Genomic DNA, 23,811 nt, shown 5'->3' on the forward strand with positions numbered 1-23,811 from the left:
GCTCTTAAAAGATTTTTGGTCATCAGTCTTACTATCTATCATTTTATTACATATTTTGAAACATAAGTACAGTTCAAGTAAGCAGGAGGCACTCAGTGTTGCTGGCTGAAAAACACAGGTCACAGCCTCACAGGCAGAGAGCAGAAGCAGCCTGAACTTCAATGGAACTAAAGGCCTAGGATGGCTGGGATTATCCACCACCTCCATAATTCTACTGTTGGCTTACTGGGATCAATTAACACAGATCTAGGCTCTGTATATCCCCTCTCTCAATTGGCAAGAAATAGCAGAGAAACACCCTGAAGTGGACATTATTACATCTGTTTTTCTTCCTATCTTTGCTGTTTCATTTTTTTTCTATTTTTTCCTCTTTTTCTTTTTTTTCTATTTTTTCCTGTTTTTCTTGACTGTTTGTTATTTTTATATGAATGAAAACATTGTTTCTAGATTTTTTTAGTAGTTCTGTTCTTGTTTGTGTTTCTTCCTTCTATCTTTCCCTCCAGTCTTCTTCACAAGTTCCCAAACCTTGTGTAATCTTCTTTTGTCATCCAGCCTTGGTGCTAATCCCTTTCTCTTCTTCTATTTCTCTGTTTTCCCCCTAATTCCTTTGAAATTTTCTCCCCTGAGGGTAAAATCACCATATTGAGAGAAAATTTATTGTACACAATTTTCTGATTTGTTTTAGCTTTTGTTGTATAACCACAAATCCTGTTATAGTTAAAGGTGGCAAATTATTACTTAGCACAGTTTGTCATTTTCTGGGGTGTGTCTCATGCTGTTATTAGTAATGATTGTACCACCTTAGCCAAGGTGACATAATTGTTCTAATTAGCTGTATGCCAAGACTGGGATTGCCTGAGGGTCATAAACAATGTCATAGTCTAGGGCTAAAGAACAAGAGGCTAGACCAAATAGGCATCAATTTCACACTCCAAATAACTTAAAGAGGTAGGATCTTGTGATAGATTCAAAACCCAAAAGCCAGCTACATGTGGAAGATATTTTCAAGAAGTAGTCATTTCCTAAGGGTTCTCAATACTAGCAATAAGGATATCTACCATAAACAATTTACAAGCATCAACACAGAAATTAAACTAAAAAAAAAGAAAAGAAAATGAGAAGACATTTCAGCAAGATGCAACCCCAGATGCCACCTCAGACTTCCAGCTTGTCAAAGGCAATCCCAGGGGGCAATGAGGAGGAACAATTTGAAACCCGGACTCTCTGAAGTGGTAACAGCAGAAGTAACAAACCAAATAAATGAGGCTCTAGAAAAAAATCAAATCAGAAATAATTTCTCTGAAAACTTCAGAGATGATGACCAAAATCAAGGGCATCAATAGTGAATCTAGAGAAGATACAGATAAAAAATAGAGGAGTGGGGCCAGGGATTTAGCTCAGTGGTGCCGCCATGTGCCTTGCAACCAAAAGATCCTGAGTTTGATCCCTGGTATAAAAAAAAATACAGGAGCTTAGGAAAATGGTGGAAACCATGAATGCCCAACATAGGAAAGAAATGGAATCCATGAGTCAGATTCAATCAGATATATAGGAGATTAAAAATTCTATTGAAAGTATACGCAGCAGAATGAACCAATGTGAGGACAGAATATTAGATCTAAAAGACAGGATTTTGGTTAGCGATCATGAAAAGAAAGATTTTTTTTAAAATAGCAAAGGATCACAATAAATGAATCAAACAGTTTGTAGATGATGTAAAGAAGAATAACAATATTGATCAGAGTCATTGAAAAAGCAGGAGATAGTGTGTGAAAAACCTGTTCATGGAAGGAATGGCAGAAAGCTTCCCAAGCATAGAAAAAGAATTTGACATACAGATAAGTGAGGATATAGAACTCCAATTAGCCATGATCAAAGGAAAATCTACCCCAATGCATATAATAGTCAACATTCCAGAACTGAAGATAAGAACAGAATATTGAAAGCTGTTAGAGAAAAGAAACAAATCACCTATAAAGGAAATCCCATCAGGATTTCAGCAGACTTCTCAACACAAACCCTTAAGCCAAGGAGATCTTGGAGTGAAGTATTTCAAGACCTGAAAGAAAACAACCTCCAGGGCCAGGGATTTAGCTCAGCAGCATGGCGCCTGCCTTGCAAGCACAAGGTCCTGAGTTTGATCCCCAGTACAAAAGAAAAAAAAGGAAACAACCTCAAACTCAAATTGATGTACCCTGCAAAACTATCTTTCAAAGGTCGGAGATTTAGCTCAGTGGTTTTGCTCCCTGCTGCACAAGCACAAGGACCCTAGTTCAATCCCTGGTACAAAAAAAAAAAACTATCTTTCAAAATTGATGGAGAAATACAGTACTTCAGGACAAAGAAGACCTGAAGAAATTCATGACCACCAAACCAGCACTCCAAAATTTTCTGAAGGACAGTCTAGAAAGAAATAATGAAGACTGCAACTCTATGAAACCCAACAGAATGAATCCACTAGGCAAAGCAACTAATTAAACAGAGGGAAAAGAAAGGGAACCAACAATAGGAAAATAACATGACAAAGATAAGCCAATACATATCAGTTATAAGCATCAATGTAAATAGTCTCAATTCACCAATCAAAAGAAACAGACTGGAAGAATGGATTAAGAAACACAATCCAACAATATGCTGCCTACAAGAAACACATTTTTTTAACTGAAAAAGAAATTCATAGATTGAAAGTTAAAGGATGAAAAACGATACTCCATGTGACAGGAACCTGGGAAAAAAGCAAGGGTAGCTTTTCTATTCACAGACAAAGTGGATTTCAAGCCAGGACTGATCAAGAGAGACAAAGAAGGTCACAACATCCTTTTTAAGGGAACAACCCAAGAGGAAGAGATAAAAATTCATCTATGCACCAAATATAAGGGCATCCTCTATTTTTCATCTGTATCTGTATCTTCTCTAGATTCACTAATGATCCCCCTTAATTTTGGTCATCATCTCTGAAGTTATGTGAGAAATTATTTCTGATGTGTTTTTCTCTAGAGCCTCATTTATTTGCTTTGTTACTTTGGACATGAAAAATCAAATAAAAGCTAATACATTTATAATGTTGGATATCAATACCAAACAGTCAGAAATGGACAAAAAAAAATCAACTGATAGGCAAAAAAATCAACAAATCAGAACTGAACCAAATTTTGAGCACATGCACTTAGTAGATGTCTACAGAGTGTTTCACCCCACAACATCAGAATAGACATTCTTCTCAGCTGCACATGGGACACTCTTCAAAATAGACCACTTACTAGCTCATAAAAGATGCCTAAGTAAGTGCAAAAAAACTGAAGTTATCCCATGCATATCATCAGACCACAGTGTAATGCAGTTGGAAATCAATAGCAGAGAAACCACAAAAAATTCATAAGCACATAGAAATTAAATAATATCCTCCTGAATGACCAATGGGTCACAGATGTAATTAAAGAAGAAATTTGACAGTTTCTACAATTAAGTGATAAAAACCAGAACATATGGGACATAATGAAAGCAGTCCTATGAGGGAAATTTATAGCAATAATTTCCCACATAAACAAAACACAATGAGCTCAAATAAATAACCTAATTTTGAACCTTGGGCTTCTAGAAAAAGAAGAGCAAGTCAAGCCCAAAGCTTGTATGAGTGAGGAAATAATAAAGATTACAGAAAAAATTAATGCAACTGAGACTAAGAAAGCAATGAATCAAAGAGTTGGTTCTTGGAAATATTACATAAAATGGACAAAATTTTACCCAACTTCATCAAAAAAAAAAGGCAAAGAAAAGATTCAAACCCAGTCAATTAGGAATGTTAGTGGATGAAATGACAAGAATCATGCAGTATGCAAAAAATTATTAACACCTACTTCGAGGACCTATATTCCAATAAGATGGAAAACATGAAAAAGATAGATTCCTAGATACATATGAATTATCAAAGCTGAATCAAGAAGATATAGAGATTTTAAATAACCCAATATCAATCAATAAAATATAATTAAATGTAATGTAATTAAAAATTTACCAACAAAGAAAATCCCAGGTCTTGATGGATTCACTGCTGATTTCTACAAGAACTTTAGAGAAGATCTAATGCCACTACTCCTCAAACTCTTTAATGAAATTGAAAGGGAAGCAATACTCCCAGAATCATTCCTGGAAGCAAGCATCACCCTGATTCCAAAACCAGAGAGGGATCCAATAAAAAAGAGAACTAGAGGCCAATTTCCCTACTGAACATAGATGTAAAAATCCTCAGTAAGATACTAGTGAGCAGAATGCAGCAAATCATCAAGAAGATTATATACAATGACCAAGTAGGATTCATCCCAGGGATGCAAGGATGACTCAATATATGCAAATCAATAAATGAATACACCATATTAACAGAGCCAAGGACAAAAGACACATGTTCACCTCAATAGATAAAGAAAAAGCATTTGACAAACTCCAACACCCATTCATGATAAAACCCCTACAGAAAATTGGAAAAGGAAGGCCTCAATCTGATAAAAGCTGTCTATGATGAACCAACAACCAACATCATACTAAATGGGCAAAAACTGAAAGCTTTCACTCTAAAATCAGCAACAAGACAAGGATATCCACTCTTATTCACTATAGTTGTGTAAATATTAGCCAGAGAAATTAGAAAAGAGAAAGAAATAAAAGGAATAAAGACACAAAAAGAAGTTAAATTATTATTTGTGAACAACATGATACTCTACATAAAAGACTCAAAAAACTACACCAAAAGACTTCTAGTTTTAATAAGCAAATTCAGTAGCATAGCTGGATACAAAGTCAACACTCAAAACTCAAGAGCATTCTTGTACAAAAATAACAAACTTGCCAGAGAGAAATTAGGGAAACAATACCTTTTACAATAGCATCCAAAGAAAAGAAATACTCAGGAATTAGTCTATCAAAAGATGTGAAATACCTCTATGGAATTAGAGAAAACAATCCTAAAATTCATTTGGAAGCAGAAGAGACCTAAAAATAGCAAAAATAATTCTGGGCAACAAAGGCAAGGCAGAGGGCATCACAATTCCTGACTTGAAATTATACTACAAAGCTACCATGATAAAAATAGCACAGTAGTGGCAAAAAACAGACCCAAGGATTAATAGAACAGACTAGAAGATGCAGAAATGACTCCAAATACACTCAATCACCTTAGTTTTGACAAGGGGTACAAATACCTTCACTAGAAGAAAGATAGTCTCTTTAATAAATGGTTTAGGAAAACTGGCTTTCCACATGCCAAAGATTAAAACTAGACCCATATCTCTCGCTAAACTATATCTCTGCAGTAAACTAAAATCAAAATGGATCAAAGATCTAAATATTAAAACAAAACCATTGAATCTGCTGGAAGATACAAAAGGTATAACTCTTGAAGACAGATGTGTAGGCAAAGACTTTATGAAAAAAACCCCAATCACACAGGAAATATCACAAAGAATCAACAACTGGGATCTTATCTTATGAAAGAGCTTATGCACAGTAAAGGAAACCACCAACAGAGAGAAGAGACAACCTGAAAAGTGGGAAAAAATTCTTGCCACCTGTTCCTTTGACTAAGGACTAATATCTAGAATATATGAAGAACTCAAAAAAATCAGACCCCCCCAAATTTAAAGACCCAGTCCAAAAATGGGCATGTGAAATGAATAGACACTTCTCAGATGAAGAAGTAGAAATGGCAAATAAATATATGAAAAATGTTCAACATCACTGGTCATTTGAGAGATGCAAATTAAAACACTGAGATTCCAACTCAGTCCAGAAAGAATGGCTATCATCAAGAAATCAACCAATAACAAATGCTGGCAGTGCTGAGGGGGAGAAGATACCCTTCTTCATTGTTGGTGGGAGTGTAGATTGGTGCCACCACTGTAGAAATCAGTGTGGAGATTTCTCAAAAAACTAAAACTAGAGGTTCCATTTGATCCTGCTATTTCCCTTCTTGGTATCTTCTCAAAAGAATTAAAAGCATCATACCACAGCAATATATGCATACATATGTTCATAGCAGCATAGTTTTAAATAGTTAAATCATGGAAACAACCCAAATGCCCATCAACTGATGAATGGATAAAGATGTGGTTTGTTTATACAATGGAATACTACTCTGCCATAAAGAAGAATAAACTTGTGACATTGCTAGGTAAATAGATGCACCTTGAGACCATACTCTTAAGTGAAATAAATCAGACACACATGTTCAAATATATCATGGTTTCTCTAGTATGAGAAACTGATAGTGTAAATAAGGACAAAATATATAATAGATATTGGGAAAATGGAAGAAAATGTTCAAATGGGAAGGGAACTAGGGAGGGAAGTGGAGGAAAGGAAAGAAGGCAAAAAGAAAAAGAGAATAGAAGGAAAAAAATGGAAACAACATTTCTGTAAATAAGGGGGGAAAGGGATTGAAGGGAGGGGAGGAAAGGATAAAAAAAGAAGAATCAAGATATATCATGTACAGGTACAAATTCCATATGATGACTTATGATTATGTATATCTAAAATATGCCAATAAAATTAATTAAAAATAAGTTATCCAGCTCCAGGAATTTTGTTGTTGAAACATAAAATAGACTAAGACACAGACTTTAACACATACCTCTGTATTTAAATTATATTAGCTGCCAAACAGATGATTGAAAAATGTTTGCTGGATTAAGAGCATTTTATAGATAATAAAACTGGAAGCATAGATAACAGAATATAAAAATATTCTACATGAATATGCTTTGCCATAAGAATAGGACTGTACAAAATTACCACAATAGATCCTTTTATTTGAGAAGTTGCACATACTGGTATTGCATCTAACAGCTACAAATTAAAGATGACTGCTGATATCCAGGTTAACCACCACACTCAATAATGATAATAACAAACGGGAAATCTTTGAAATACAGAATTAAAACATAGCAAAAATATGTAGATGAAAGTATAAAATAGAACCAGGAAAAATGCTTTTATCTATGGAAAAACTGAGGCAAAGATAAGGTAGTAGTTGGTTGAAAGAAAAAATAAACAGCAGTCATTGGTAGTCACTTCTTGTTTGTTATAAAAACATAAAATGGTCGTTTTTAAATATTTGCCTTCAGTTTAGTAAAAGTCAGATATGGCATAAGTTCCACTTTGGACTATAAATTTCCTTTCCTTCCAGTTTGTTGTTAAGAATCATCAAAATCAATGTAAATAATGTAACTACACATATCACTGCAATGTAAGTAACACATTTCTGAGTATTTACCTAGCTGAAGAGAACTTAAAGATATAACAACTTGGCCCAAATGAGCAATAAAAACCTCAAAACAGGGCCCAGGGATTAGCTCAGTGGTTCTGCCGCCTGCTTCACAAGTTCAAGGTCCCAAGTTTGATCCTCAGTACCAAAAAAAACAAACAAAAAACTTTAAAACTAATGAAACCAATAAATAATGTCATTGAGAAAATTTATGAAATTGAATTCACTGTGGATTATGTTATCAAAAGGTCTTGCAAAGCAGGAAGTAGAAGACAGATCTTTCTCAAATGAGAAGGCGATCAAGAGACAGGGGAGGGAGAGGGAATGAAAGAGAGTTAAGATGTGTTATGTACATGTACCGACTCCCCACATGAAATGTAATCATCATGTGCTGCAAACGTGTACTAATAAAAAATGTAAAAAATAAGATAAAATTTTGTGTTATCTGTTTCTTTTTTGTAAGAATCTTTTTGGTTTATGTCTTGTACTCTACTTTGAAGATATCAATACACAGTGTAATACTATTGCTATTCTCTTATTTGGTTATGAAATTTTATCATAAAATAAAAAATAAACTGCTGATTTTTTTATCTGAAAAAAAAATAACAGAGAGCCTTAAACAAGATGAGGTCAGCTGGGGATTTAGCTCAATGGTGCCAATGCCTGCCTTGCAAGCACAAGGTCCTGAGTTCGATCCCCGGTAAAAAAAAAAAAAAGATGAGCTGCCTTCAGAAATAAAACTTTATTCTCAACAATTATTATTTCATAATAAAGTCTTACAGTAATTTGACTCTTTTTAAAAGTTCTTAGCTAGTTAGTAGTAAATGTTATACAACTTACTCCGATTGTCATTTGTTAAAATAATGTTAAGGTCAAACAGGCAAATTGGTGTTATTTAGAGAGAAGGAACAAATATCTTCAAATTTAATGTTGAGTCACTTTAACGATCTTTCTTCCTATGTTAAGCACCTCATAATTAGAATACGAGTAGCAGCTAAGATCTGTAATTGTTAACCTTCATATTATTCTATATTTTAGCCATATACTGTATGAGTTTTAATTTCTCTTAAATTTTAACAAGCAATATGCATTTCTCCATGTCATGTTGAGTTAGTGTTTAATCCAATAATTGTTCCACACTGTCATTTTTGAAATATAAGCTGAATGTCCTTTTTAAGAAAATTACTCTGCCAAAAGGAATTTAAATGATCTCCTTCTAAAAGACACAGTGAACCTCCAAAATTAGTTTGTGGTTTGTATTTGCTAAAGGCAGTCAATATAGTCCTATAAATTTCCTGCTAGAATTCTCTATATATGACCTAGAAATACCAATCAAGGATGCATCATTATAGCTTAGCAATTCAAAAATCCAAAATTTTTAGGAAGAAATTATGGGTAAAGCAGAATATTGGTATAAGGTGTGAGCCCAGCAGTTCTAAACATACATGGCTAAAAACTATGCTGTCTTGAATTTCTTTCAAAACATCCTCCTGAGAATCTGGCCTAAGAACATGACCAGTTTAAAAGGAAAGGAGACTTAAGTGCCTTACCCCAGCCAATGCAGATGAAGCCCCACAGGTATTTTGAGTCCGAAAAGAAAGACACAAAGATTAAATTGTGCAGGTAGAGACCCTCCACCAGGATCCAGTAGTAGTTTGTAGCCAGGAAGTAAATAAACAGCACAACAGCAATCTTGCACCCGATCTATTACAAATAAACCAAAATTACATCATATTAAACTCTTAATTGCATGGGAGGCCGACTAGAAAACATTTCTGCTGTTTCCTTTGCATAGTTTACTATGTCTCCTATACACAAGAAGGCTGAGAATGTAAAAGAGATGAGAATGAAGTTATTTTAACATAGCACTTTTTAAGATTATGGACTTCATTCTTTTGTTAGAATTATATTTTTTTAAAGTTACAAAAATGTCACTTTTTCATAAATTTTCCCTTTATAAAAATAACACATGATTATCAAAGAAAATGGGAAGTATAGGGAAACCTAAAGAAGAAAAGTATCCATCTTTCTATCATGAATTTATTTCATTCTGGTCTTCTTTATGCTGCTATTGCAGAGAAATACACCACCCCAAAAGTTAATGACTTAAAACGATAAATTCTCATGTCTCATGTATCTGTGGATGGACTGAGGAGTTCTGCTGACCTGGCTGGGCTCAGCCAATCCTGGCCAGGCTCACTCATGGAGGTTCCCTTCACCTGGCTCACTACCCCTTCCACTTCACGCTATTGGGTAAAGCAAAGCACAAGGCCCATCTAGAATCAGCATCAACAGGCACTACAAAGTTACAGAGAAACAGCAGAGATACAGACAGCGCTTTAATTTGTACCATCAGGACACCATGGGGATTGTACATGGGAACAGGACTTTGAAGACGCAATAGAGGAGCCAATTACCAAGGGCTTTTAAGTTTCTAGTTTTGCTGATGCATTGGTTTTTTTGTTTTTTCACTTTTGAAAGCAGTGGCCCATGAGAGTTGCTATAGTTTATACATCAAATGTCATTCCAATCATATGCTTTTTGTAGTACACTCTAGAGTGTTCTGTAGGAAAGAGCCCAAGTGCCTTTTTAATACTCTAAAATGTGTGATTAGACTTAAGTGGTGGTTTAAATATGCTGTCATATTTACTCTTGCCTTAAAGATTATGTATTGAGGGTCTGATTCCCAATGCACTAATATTCAGAGGTGGTACTTAAGAGGAGAATTAACCTATTGATAAGTTCAGAGCTGGATGGGTTATTAGGAGTTGTGGCTCAGTTGGAGGAAGAAGTCAGAGGGCGTGCCTTTGAAGAGTATAACCACTCCCTTGCCCCTCCCTCTTTCTGACTCTTTTCTTTTCTCTCTACTTCTTGGCTCCCATGAGGTAAGCAGCTTTCCACATCATGCCTGTCTGCCATGTTTCTGCCTTGGAGCCAGACAACCTTAGGCTGAAACTATGAGCCAAGACAAATCTTTTCTCCTTTAAGCTTTTTTATCTCAGATACTTGATCATGGCAACAAAAAGTTGACTAACAAAACAGGAGAGAGAATTGAGGAAGTATCAATTATTTAATTTAGGTAATTCAGAGATAAAATAAGCCAAAACACATTAATAAATGTTTAGTAGACTGTGAAATTTTACTTATTTGCAATGTGACAAAAATTTTACTGAGAGAAAATGGTGAAAACACTTACATATTGCGATTTGTCCACAGAAGGCACTCCAATGGAATTTTGTAGGTCATTCAACATCAGGGACTGTAGTTCCCCTATTCTTAGGTGAGCATGGGCCACTTTATCCTTGACAAAGATGCTTATAGCTCTCATCATGAAAGACACAAATAAATGCAGATGGATGTAGTTCCTAGTGCAATGCAATCGTCTATGCAGAGAAACAGCCAGTATTTACATTTGAAAAAAATTGGAAATAGGAGAAGAAAATAAAATGAGCCCAAATTCCTCCTCTGAAAAGAGGAAAACATGATAAACTGAAAGACAGAAGCCCATTATTATATATTATGGTACTCTGAAAAAGGAGATCAAAGAGTACATCAGAAAATTAAATGATATCCTCTGTCCTTGGATAGGCAGAACCAATATTGTCAAAATGGCCATACTTACAAAACTGATATACAGATTTAATGCAATCCCAATCAAAATACCAACACCATCTCTTATAAAACTAGAAAAAACAACCCTAAAATGTATATGGAAATAGAAGAGACTCAGAATAGCAAAGGCAATTCTGGACAACAAGAGCAAAACAGAAGGCATCACAATTCTAGATTTCAAGTCATCTTTCAAAGCTATAGTAATATAAACAGTATAGTACTGGAACAAAAACAAACTTGTGGATTATTAGAACAGAATAGAGGGCTCAGAAACAACCCAGGCACATTAAACTATCTAATCTTTGACAAAAGGGCCAAAAGCATATGTTGAATAGAAGATAGCCTCTTTAGAGCAAATGGTGCTGAGGAACCTGGCTATGCAAATGCCAAAAATTGAATCTAGACTCACAAATCTCTCTCCATCTACTAAAATAAATAAAAATGGATTAAAGATCTAAATATTAAAACAGAAACACTGAATCCACTGGAAAATTAAATAGGTAAAACTCTTGATGACATAACCATCAACAAAGACTTTCTGAACAGAGCCCCAAAAGCACTAGAAATAACATCAAGAATCAGATGAAGTAAAGCTGGCCAATAAATATATGAAAAAGTGTTCAATATCTCTGGCCTTCAGAGACCTGCAAATTAAAACAACACTGAGATTTCCGTAATACTCCAAAAGAATGGCTATTAACAAGAAATCAAATAATAACAAATGCTACAGAGGCTGAGGGAAAAGGGAAACTCTTTTACATTGTTGGTGGGAGAGTAATCTAGTACAACCACCATGGAAATCAATATGGAGAGTCCTCAAAAAGCTAAACCTAGAAATTCCATTTGACCCAGCTGTTCCCCTTTCGGTATCCTCCCAAATGAATTAAAGACATCATATTATTGTGATACATGAATACCCATGTTTACAGAAGCACAGTAACTTACAATAACTAAATCATGGAAGTGAGCTATATGTCCATCAACAGATGAATGAATTAAAAAATATGGCGTTTATACACAGTGGAGTATTACTCTACCATAAAGAAGGACAAATGAATCATTTGTGGGGAAATGAATGCACCTTCTGACCATAATGTTAAGTGAAAACAATCAGCCACACAACCTTATATATCATTGTTTCTCTTACATAAGTACTCAATATGTGAAATAATTTAAAGAGCAAAATAAAAGATAGATAATGGGAAACATGGAGATAGATCTTTTGCAAATGAAAAGGAGATCAAGCAATGGAGGAAAGAGGAGAGGGGAGGGAAAGGGGAAGTAAAAAGAATTAAGATGTTTTATGTATATATGTAAACTCCCCACAGTGAATGTAGTCATTATGTCTGGCAAACATGTGCTAATAAAAAAGGTGAAAGAAAAAAATAGATAAAACAAATTGAAAAAAAGAAAGGATGAATATTTGAGAAAATAGATATCGCTAATATAATTTAAATATTACACAATATACGCAAGTATTGAAACACCACATCATACCCCATAAATATTCACAGTTTTTTCTAAACTAGTTTTTTAAAATTTAAATGATTTTAGGAAATCATGGACACAATCATCATTCTCAAAAAGGAAAACAAAACATTCTTAATGAGATGCCTTAGAGGCTTATTCACTATGATGTACAGCCTGCAAGATTCACAAAGTCACTTTTTTTTACAGTTTTCTAAGACAAGAAAATTTTGCTACTGGAAAAAAACTTTTTTTCATTAGCTTCTTGTTACCTTCATAGGACAAAACTCAAAGTCCTACATGAAGGTCTAAAACCTAGTGCCACGATTCCTACTTTCTTCCTGACCATTCCTGTAAGCTACACACACTTGCAACTCTTCTATGTTCCCTGAGTCTGCTCAACTCCTTTATGCCTCTTGTCTTTGCACATTCTGATCCCACCATCAGGAACACACTGTTCTCCTTCTCACTGCTCAATTCTACCTCACAGGTCAGCTGTTCTGGGAAGTCTCTCCCTCATACCTGGGCAGCTCTGCACTCACTCCTCAGTACTCCCAATACCCTATATCTGTACTACAGGATTCACACTTTTATAATGATTCAATAAGTCCATTCCTATGTATAATTTTTGTGTTATGCTACTTTTCTTTTCAATTAGACTCCATCAGTACCAAAAAGCGTATCACACAGTAGAGAAAAGTCTTAAATAAATGGACTAGTCAGCCAATAAAGAAGTTCTGAATTCTCAAATGTTCCATCCTTTTTCTTGATGTCAAGGCAGGTTTGGAACTCTTTCCAGGTCTCATCTTTTGGTTAAATCTTACTTATTCCCAGGTACCATTTTGGATTTTTCATCTAGGGAGGCACGCCTTCATTGCCCACTCTGCCCTCCCAAATTACGGCACACTCTCACACATAGAGCAAGTTACTGTGCACTCCTTCATAGCACTTCTCACATTGTATACTACTTGTTTTGCCAAATATAGGTATCACAAATCAACTGTGAGTGTTATGAGTATATTCATCCTCTAGACAATATTCTTTTATATCTCTATACTGATGTTCAATCATTTGTGTTGATTTAGACTAAGTCGAATTCAGTTGGACACAAGTTTACAACAAAATTAGGCAACACTGTCTTTTTATGTGCTAATATCAAATACTTTGGAATGACATTTTGTCCAGTGGCACCAAAATCATTTGGGAAAAGTATAATAAATTATTACATCATAATTCACTAGACTCTTTATTGCATTACTTTGCAAGCATATATAATGCAATACAGATCTATTATTAGATATTATTGCTTTGATGTTTTAGGTTTTTAACCAAAAGCCCCTGAATTTGCAGGGGAAATGAATTGCCAAATAATGTAATAACATTAGGCTTAGTTAAAAATGTTGTCTTGGGCTGGGTGTGATGGTGTGTACCAGTAGTCCTAGCACTAGGGAGGCTGAGGCAGGAGGATCACTACAAGTTCAAGGCCAGCCTGGGCTACATAGGGAGTTCAAGGCTGAACTTGTTAGCAAGACCCTGTCTCAAAAAAATGTTGCCTTGGGAAAAATATTTTGTGGCACAGACTGTGAGATCTTTGTGGCTCCTATGGATAGGAATCAGAACATGTCCTTTCATGAAGAAAGTGACCAAGAATCACTCACCTGAAGTATCCAATGATGAGAATAGCCACAGCCAAGGAGCCGAAGGAGATGGAATAACCAATAGTGTATAAGATATAAAGGCTTTCAAAGAATTCTTGCTGTAGGGGAAGAGATAATCACATATGTAATGGGCCTATTTTACCAGAAAACTGGTAAAAATAGTATGTCATTTTTGAAATGTTACTTCTAGTTCTCTTCAGGTTGTTTGTTTTTTTTTGCTGTAATTCATAAGCAATAAATGTGCAGATCTAAAATGAATACTTTGATAGATTTTGACAATCTACGTTCATTTGTGCCCCTTGCTAGTCAAAGCTGCCCACTTTCCACCCTTAGGTAACTACTATTCCAATTTAAGTCACCATGAATTAGTTTTCTCTGTTCCCAGACTTTATATACTACATTCTAGACTGCTCTTAGACTTTTTAGAACTACATAGTATATTTTCTTTTTATCAACATATTGTTTTTGATAATAAATACTATATATAGCAATACTTTATTCCTTTTTAATTTTTTAAATTTAAAATAATGATCACTCAAAAGAAGTAGAAAAAGGTAGTAAGAAAGGTTCTGTGTACACCTCATCCAGTATTCTCCAGTTACATCATACATAATTATACTAAAATATCAAAACCAGAAAATTGGCATTGGTGTAATATGCTTATTTCTAGGTCTGTGGCATTTTAACACATATGTACATTTTTGTAACCATCACTGAAGCCAAGATTCAAGATACAATTACAATGAAATAACTGTTTTATAGACAGCATACATTTAGGTCATATTTTAATAGACTCAAAATCTCCGTTAGTTGGTATATTTAGACCATTTATTTTAAATAAATACTGATACATTAAGGCTAAATCTATCATTTTTTATTCTCTGTTGTTCTGTTGTTCATTTTTCATTTCTGTTTTTCTTTCTCATCACCCTATGTTACTTCAAAATTTTTAGAAATATATATGACATATATTAATATTTTTAGAAATATACAAAATGTATATAATATATTTATGGAGAGAAAGAGAGAGAGACTGGGGATTGAATGTGGGGCCTTTGCACTAACCTAAATTCCCAACCCTGTTGTTGTTTTTTTAATTATTTTTGAGACAAGACCTTGCTAAGTTGCCCTGGCTGAGCTTGGACTTGCAATCCTACTGCCTCAGCCTCCCAGAATCCTAGGATTCCAGATGTAATCCATAAGGACGGGCCTGAGGTATCTTTTTTCCAGCTTTTTAAAGTGGTTACTGCATGTCTAGCGTTAAATAGCTTAATGTGGAAACTTTGATCATTGCGTTTTCACCTTTTGAACTATATATTTTTTTGGTACCAGGGATGGAACTCAAGACCATGTGCTTGCGAGGCAGACTGTGGAACCACTGAGCTAAATCCCTGGCCCACACATTTTCACCTTTTTTCTTTTCTAATGAATCCCTTGAAAGTCATGAGATTCTTTCTAAGCTCTGCTTTAGTTATGTCACACAATTTTTTTACATTTGAGTTTTTTTATTTGCTATGGGTCATATAATTTCTATTTGTGAATTATCTCCATACTTTAATTGATTTTTAATTAATCTGTTTGTAGTCAGAGAGCTTTCTAGACCAACAAGTGTTTTATCTTGGTGAAACTTTGGTGGATAGTTCTTAAGAATGTGAATTTTGCAGTTAATTGGGTACAGTACTCTATACATGTCAATTCCATCAAATTGTTTAAAAGATATCCTGTGGAAAATTTGTCTGATTTTTCTATGAGTACGATGTTTTAAAACTCCAACATGATGGAGTTTGGCAATTTTCCATTTAGCTCTGGCAACTTTTGTTTCCTGGTAACACTTAGGTTGTTTCTGTATCTCCACAATGAACACAGGAGTGCAGTCAGCTGTCTCTTCAACAAACTGATGTTCCTTTGGGTAAGCACTCAGCAGTGGGGTTGCTAGATAATATGGAAGTTCAATTTTTACTTTTTTAGTGAAATCTCCATACTGATTTCCATAATGGCTGTACCAGTGTACATTCCCACCCAATATTTTATGAGGGTTCCTTTTTATCATTATCCTTTCAAGCTCTTATCTTTTGTCTTTTTTGATAACAGCATTTTAATAGGCATAAGATAATGTCATTGTAATTTTAATTTACATTTTTCTGCTTATTAGTGATATTAAGCATTTTGCTTATATTTGGCCATTTGTATGTTGTCTTTTGAGAAATGTCTACTTACACCCTTTTCTATTCTATAAGTGAGCTATTTTTTCTCACCGTGAGCTGATTTTTCTCACTATAGAAGATGCATTCTGTACATCTTTTAGATATTAACAGCTTATCAACTGTATGGATTGCAAGCTCCTTGTCTCATTCCTTAGAGTGTCTCTCTGCTCTGTGAATTCTTTCCATGGTTTTATCTTTGTGTAATCTCTTTGGTTTATTTCGATTTTATTGCCTGTGCTTTTTGAATCATAGCCAAAAACTCATTTTCCAGACTAATTTCATGGACATTTTCCTTTATATTTTCTTCTAGTTTTAATGTCAGGTGTTGCACTTAAGTCTTTAATTCAATTTGAGTCGATTTTTGTACATGGTGTGAGATAAGGGTCTAATTGCATTCTTCTGAATGCATATATATAGTTCTTCCAATATCATTTATTGGAAAGATTGTCCCTTCTCCATTACATGTTCTTGATAGTTTTCAATTATAGATCTTTCACTTCTTTGGATAATTTTCTACTAATTATTTTATTTTATTTAGTCAATATAAATTAGATCATTTTCTTGATATCCTTTTTTTGATAGTTTTCTTTTTAATTTAACAATGTAACTTTAATGTCTTATTTCGTCAACAATACTAGGCATGCAAAGAAAAAGGAACATATAATCTGTAACCAGGAAAAATAGTCTATAGAACACCAAAAATAACAGAAATGGAATTAGCAGTCAAAGACTGCAAAACTACCAATAAAAACACTTTAATTAAGGTCATGATATAATGAAAGAAGCATAAAGAAAACTACATCAACACCATAATAATTAAATTGCTCCAAATTACCAGCAAAGAGAGTATCTTAAAAGTATGGAAAAATACAAATTGACTAGAGGAATGAGGATTTAAATGACACACTTCTTGCTGGAAACAAAACAAATCACAAGAGAATAGAACCACAACTTTAAAGTACTGCAAAAAAAAACTATCCCTCTAGATTTCTATATACAGAGAAGATATCTTTCAAAATGGAGGAGAAAAAACCCTGAGTGATCATTAGTATTTAATATGAAATGATAAAGAAATTTCTTCAAGCAGAGGAAAAAAATTATTACAAAAGGAAATTTGCATCGATACCAAAAATAGTTAATGTTATTAAAAAATAAGATAATTTTCCTCATTTTTGACTTTTAAAAAATAAGACAAAAAAACTTAAAGCAAAAATAACAGTGATTGTCAAGAATCATGATGTCAGAATACTAGAGCTAAAGTATCACTAAGTAAAGGTCCCCATGAACTATCATAACAAGCTTGAAAGAAAAATCTTGGAAAGATAAAACTGATCCAAGCAACCTAAATGCTTAGAAAAATAACTGTAAACAAAATGTAGTAAAATGAGCACCAAACAACTAAAATTCACAATGCCAAAATACCCAATCAAATTCACGAAGTATGTGCAGAAACAGGAATAAAACCAAGAGAAAATACAATCAATAGGAACAGACCCATAAATAGTAGAGCTAATGAAGTTGGCAAACAATGAACTTAAAAATTTAGGTCACAAACATAAAGATTTGAAAATCATATATATCATATATATATGATATATATAGCTTGCAATAATAATAAAAAGAAATGTGATTTTTAAAAAATAACATCTGATATGAAAAATATAACATAATGACATTAACAACAGATTAGGCATGGTACTGTACAGGATCTACTGCTATGAGGAATGATAGAGGTTTTTGGTTTGTTTTGTTTTTTCTTAAATTCTTTTATTGGTACATTTTAGGTATACAACACATTTACATTTCTCATTGGGAATTGTACCTTTACATGATGCATCTTGGTTCTTATTTTTTCCCCATTCCTAGCCCTCCCTTCACCCCCTCCACCCTTCCCTATTTACAAAGACTTTATTTCCATTTTTTCCATTTCTCATCATTTTTCCTTTCCCTTCTTTCCTTTACCATGCCCCTCCTACTACCCCTACCCCTTTGGACCTTTTCTTCCTATTTTGCATTATCGATTATTCATTCTAATCATTGGTACATTTTAAGTATACAATATAATGACATTCATCATTGGAAATTTGCACCTTTACATAATCTCTCTTGGTTCTTATTTTTCACCCTTGCCCAGCCCTCCCTTCAACCCCTCCATTCCTCCCTATTTACAAAGATTTTGTTCCTATTTTTCCATTTTCTCACATTAATTCCATTCCCTTCTTTCCTTTCCCCAGCCCTCTCACTTCCTTCCCCTTTGCCCCTTTTCTTCCTATTTCACATTACCTATTATAAATTTTAGTCCTTATTTATACTTTCAGTTTCTCACACCAGAGAAACTATTCAGTATTTATACATGTGTGTCCTATTTATTTCACTTAAGATTATCACCTCAATGTGCATCCACTTAGCTCTAAATGACTCTAATTTCTCATTTTTTATGGCTGAGTAGTACTCCATTTTATTAAAAAACAACTATTTTCTTTATCCAGTCTCCAGCTGATGGGCATTTGGGCTGTTTCCAAGTTTTAGCTATCACAAACTGTGCTGCTATGAACATGGGTGCACATATATCACTGTGGTATGATTGTTTTAATTCTTTGGGGAAGATCCCTAGCAGGGGAATAGCTGGGTCAAATGGGACTTCCAGTCCTAGTTCTTTGAGGTATCTCCATACTGATTTCCACAGTGGTTGCACCAGTCTACGCTCCCACCAGCAGTGGAGCAGAGTTCCTCTTTCCCCACAGCCCTGCCAGCATTTGTTATTGGTTGATTTCATGATAGCAGCCATTCTTTCTGGAGTGAGGTGGAATCTCAGAGTTGTTTTAATTTGCATCTCTCAAATGACCAGTGATGTTGAACATTTTTTCATGTATTTATTTGCTATTTCTACTTCTTTGTCTGAGAAATGTCTGTTCATTTCAGATGCCCATTTTCGGATTGGGTCTTTAAATTTGGGAGGTCTAATCTTTTTAAGTTCTTTATAGATTCGAGATAGTAGACCTTTGTCTGAGGTAGAGCAGGTGAAGATTTTTTCCCACATTGTGGGTTGTCTCTTCACACTGCTGGTGGTTTCTCTTGCTGTGCAGAAGCTTTTTAATAAGAAGAGATCCCACTTGTTGATTGTTTGTGCTAGTTCACGGGCAACTGAGGTTTTGTTCATAAAATCTTTTCCTACACCAGTAGCTTCAAGAGTTCTACCTAACCTCTGTTCCAACCAGTTCAGCATTTCTATTTTAATATTTAGATCTTTAATCCATTTTGATTTTAGTTTAGTGCATGGCGAGAGATATAGGTCTAGTTTTAATCTCTGGCAAGTTGAAACCCAATTTTTCCAGCACCATTTATTAAAGAGGCTAACGGAATGATAGGGTTTTAAAAGAAGGCATTGAAACGTTCATTGTCTCATCTTGATTGTAGCTATGATTATCTAATTGTGTACATGTTTTTTAACACTATATTTTTATTTGTACATATTTGTCATACATATTGATTGCATTCATCATAGGGAATTTGTACCTATACATAATGTATCTGAATTCTTTTATGACCATTCCCCTCCCCTCCTGTCAACGCTTTTTGCCCTCCCCATTGACAAAAGCTTTGTCTTCAACTTTTTCCTTATATTCTTTTTTTTCCTTTTTTACTCCTTTGCCCCACCCTCCTTCTTCTTTGAACATTTTCTTACTTCCCAATATCTATCCTTTATTATGCTCCTTCTCTACCCTTTGAGTTTCTCATACAAGATAAATAATGTGATATTTAAACATGTGTCTAATTTATTTCATTTAAAATTATGGTCCTGAGCTGCATGCATTTTCTTACAAATGGCTTAAGTATACCCTTCTTTATGGCAGAGTAGTACTCCATTGTATATAAAAACCACATTTTCTTTATCCATTCATCTGTTGATGGGAATATGGGCTGTTTCCAAGATTTAGCTATTATAAATTGTGCTGCTATAAACAGGGGGAAGCATATATCACTCTGGTGTACTTTTAAATCTTTTGGAAAGATACCTAGGAGGGGAATGGCTGGGTCAAATGGAACCTGTAGTTTTAGTTTTCTGAAGAATTTCCATAGTGATCGTACCAGTTTACACTCCCACCAGCAACAAAGAAGGAAGGATTCCTTTTCCCCCACAGCCTCATCAGCATTTGTTGTTGGTTGATTTCTTGAGGACAGCCATTCTTTCTGGAGTGAGATGGAATCTCAATTTTGTTTTTATTTGTACTTCTTGAATCACCAGTGATATTGAGCATTTTTTCATAGTTAGTTGCTGTTTGTACTTCTTCAACTGAGAAGTGTCTATTCATTTCAGATGCCCATTTATGGATTGGGTCTTTAAATTTGGGGGATCTGATTTCTTTTTCAGTTCTCATATATTCTAGATGTTAGTCCTTTGCTTGAGGAGCAACTGGTAAAAAAAATTTTTCTCATTCTGTAGATTGTCTCTGCACTCTCTTGGTAGTTTCTTCTGCTGTGCAAAAGCCTTTTAATCTGGTATGATGCCAGTTGTTGATTCTTTTTTAATATTTTCCATGTGATCAGAGTTTTGTTCATAAAGTCTTTGCCTACAACTATGTCTTCAAGAGTTTTACCTATTCTGGTATCCAGCAGACTTAGTGTTTCTGTTTTAATACACAGATCTTAGATCCATTTCTATTTTAGTTTAGTGCATGGTGAAAAATATGGGTCTAGGTTCAGTTTTCAGTGTGTGGAAAGCCAGCTTTCCCAGCACCATCTATTAAAGAAGCTATCTTTCTTCCATTAAAGCTGTTTGGCCCTTTTGTCAAAGATAAGGTAGCTAAGTATACTTGGAGTTGTTTCTACATCTTCTGTTCCACTGATCCTCAGGTCTGTTTTGTTGTTTTGTTTTGTTTTGTTTTGTTTCTGGGGTTTTGGGGTATTTTTGTTTTGTGTTTCATTTGCCACTACCATGATGTTTTGATCATGTTACCTGTGCAGTATAACTTCAAATTGGAGATTGTGATGCCCCATACTTTGCCTTTGTTGCTCAGAATTGCTTTTGCTATTCTAGATCTCTTCTGGTTCCATATAAATGTTAGGATTGTTTTCTCTAGTTCTGTGAAATATTCTATTGGTATTTTCATTGGAATTGCATGAAATCTGTACAACAGTTTTGGAAGTATGGCCATTTTTACTATATACATAATTTCTGCCTATCCAAGAACAAAGGATATCTTTTCATTTTCTGATATGCTCTTCACTATCCTTTTTCAGAATACTGTGGTTTTCAATATACAGTCATTCACTGCCTTTGTTAGACTGATTGCTAAGTATTTCCTTTTCTTGGCACTATTGGGAAAGGTGTTATTTCCCTAATTTCTCTCTCAGAAAGTTTATTCATGTACAGGAATGCTAGAGACTTTTTAGTGTTGACTTTGTATCCTGCTATGTTGCCGAATTTGGTTATTAATTTTAGAAGACTTTTGGTGTAGTTTTAGGGGTCTTCTATGTAGAATATCATGTCATCAGCAAATAATGATAATTAAACTTCTTCCTTTACTATCCTTATTCCTTTTATTTCTTCCTCTTGTCAAATTGCTCTGGCTAATATTTTCAGAACTATATTGAGCAGAAGTACTGATAGTGGGCATCCTTGTCTTGTTTCTGATTTCAGAGTGAAAGCTTTCCATTTTTGACTACTTAATATGATGCTGGCTGTTGATTTGTCATATATGGCTTTTATGATATTGAGGCCCTTCTATTTCAGTTTTCTGTAGGATTTTTATCATGAATGGGTGTTAGACTTTGGTGAATACTTTTTCTGGATCTATTGAAATGGTCTTGTAGTTTTTGTCCTTGGTTCTGTTAATGTAGTGTATTACATATATTAATTTGCATTTCCTGAAACACACCTGCATTCTTGAGGTAATCCTACTTGGTCATGGTGTATAATCTTCTTAACGATTTGCTGCACTCTGTTTGCCAGGGTCTTATTGGGGATTTTTGCCTCTGTGTTCATTATGGAGATTTGCTTATGGTTCTCTCTTTTGGTTAGATCCTTCTCTGGTTTTGGTATCAAGGTAACGCCAGCTTCTAGGAATGAGTTTGGGAGTATTGCTTCTCTTTCAATTACAGTAAAGAGTTTGAGGAGCAGTGGCATTAGATCTCCACTAATGTTCTTGTAGAATTCAGCAGAAAATCTTTCAGGACCTGAGCTTTTCCTTGCTAGTAATATTTTTTATTACTTCTTCAATTTCACTGCTTGATATTGAGTTATTTAGAATCTGTATATCTTCTTGATTCAGCTTTGGTAATTCATATGTACCTAAGAATCTGTCCATTTCTTCTGAGTTTTTCATCTTATTGGAGTATAGATTCTTAAAGTAGGCATTGATGATCTTTGGATTTCTACAGGATCCATGGTGATTTTGACCTTTTCATTCCTAATTGCATGGGTTTGGTTCTTTTCTTTCCTTTTTTTATAAGGTTGGCTAATGTTTTGCCTATTTTATTTAATCTTTCAAAGAACCAACCCTTCAATTTATTGATTCTATTATTTTATTAGTCTCAATAGTATTACTTTCTGCTCTGATCTTTATAATTTCCTGCCTCACACATTCTTTGGGCTTGACTTACTCTTCTTTTTCTAGAAGCTTGAGGTTCAACCTTAGGTTGTTTTACTTGAGCTTGTTCTGATATAGGAATTCTGATATAAAAATTCACCACTATAGATTTTCCTCATAGTTCCACTTTCATGGCATCTCATAAGTTTTGGTATGTTGTATTGGCATTATCATTTAATTACAGAAACTTAAAGACATCCCTTGTTCTTGTATAGAGCTAATATCATGAAAGTGGTGTTATTACAAAAAGCAATCTATAGATTTAATGCAATCCCTATTGAAATACCAAAGAAATTTTTCATAGAAGTAGGGGTAGGGGAGGTGGAGAAGGAGCAGGAGGAGGAAGAAAAGGAGGAGAGAGAGAAGAGGAGGAGGAGAAGGAAAGGGGAGCAGCTGTAGCAAGAGTGAACTTTCTTGTAGTCTTTCTGCATCTCAGGAGATTTTGCTCCACTATGTTGCATTGCATAATCTTTTTTTAATTCATTAAGTTTATCGGTACATTTTAGATATACAATATGATGACATTTATCATTGAGAATATGTACCTTTACATAATATATCTTGCTTCTTAATTTTTCCCCATTCCCCTGCCTTTCCTTCAACCCCTTAATCCCTCCCTATTTACAAAGACTTTGTTACTATTTTTTCATCTTCTCCTATTTTTTCCTTTCCCTTCTTTCCTTTCCCCTACCACCTCCACTTCCCCTTCCTCTTTAGACCTTTTCCTTCTGTTTTACATTATCTATTATACATTTTGATCTTTATTTACACTTTCAGTTTCTCCACTAGAGAAACTATTTGGTATTTACACATGTGTGTCCTGTTTATTTCACTTAAGGGGATGACCTCAGTGTGCATCCATTTAGCTATAAATGGCTCTAGTTTCTCATTCTTTATGGCTGAGTAGTACTCCATTTTATTTTTTAAAAAAACAAAAAAACACTTTATCCAGTCTCCAGTTGATGGACAATTGGGCTGTTTCCAAGTTTTAGCTATTACAAACTGTGCTGCTATAAACATAGGTG

At 34.4% G+C, this 23,811-nt stretch overlaps 1 protein-coding gene across 1 annotated transcript in view; it reads right to left on the bottom strand.

Annotated features, from left to right (window-relative positions):
- Pth2r (parathyroid hormone 2 receptor) overlaps positions 1-23,811 on the bottom strand; it is a 120,178-nt gene that overhangs the window by 39,005 nt on the left and 57,362 nt on the right. The window contains exons 5-7 of the mRNA XM_004851337.4: positions 13,993-14,090; positions 10,452-10,638; positions 8,806-8,959 (exon numbers count right to left, since the gene is read on the bottom strand). Coding sequence (XP_004851394.2) covers positions 8,806-8,959; positions 10,452-10,638; positions 13,993-14,090 — 439 coding nt within the window. The remainder of the gene's footprint in view (positions 1-8,805; positions 8,960-10,451; positions 10,639-13,992; positions 14,091-23,811) is intronic.

The sequence above is a fragment of the Heterocephalus glaber genome, unplaced genomic scaffold (genome assembly GCF_053883595.1).
Source record: "Heterocephalus glaber isolate CG9 unplaced genomic scaffold, H.glaber_assembly_v1.0 deba00000621, whole genome shotgun sequence".
In the NCBI taxonomy this organism is placed as follows: domain Eukaryota; kingdom Metazoa; phylum Chordata; class Mammalia; order Rodentia; family Bathyergidae; genus Heterocephalus; species Heterocephalus glaber.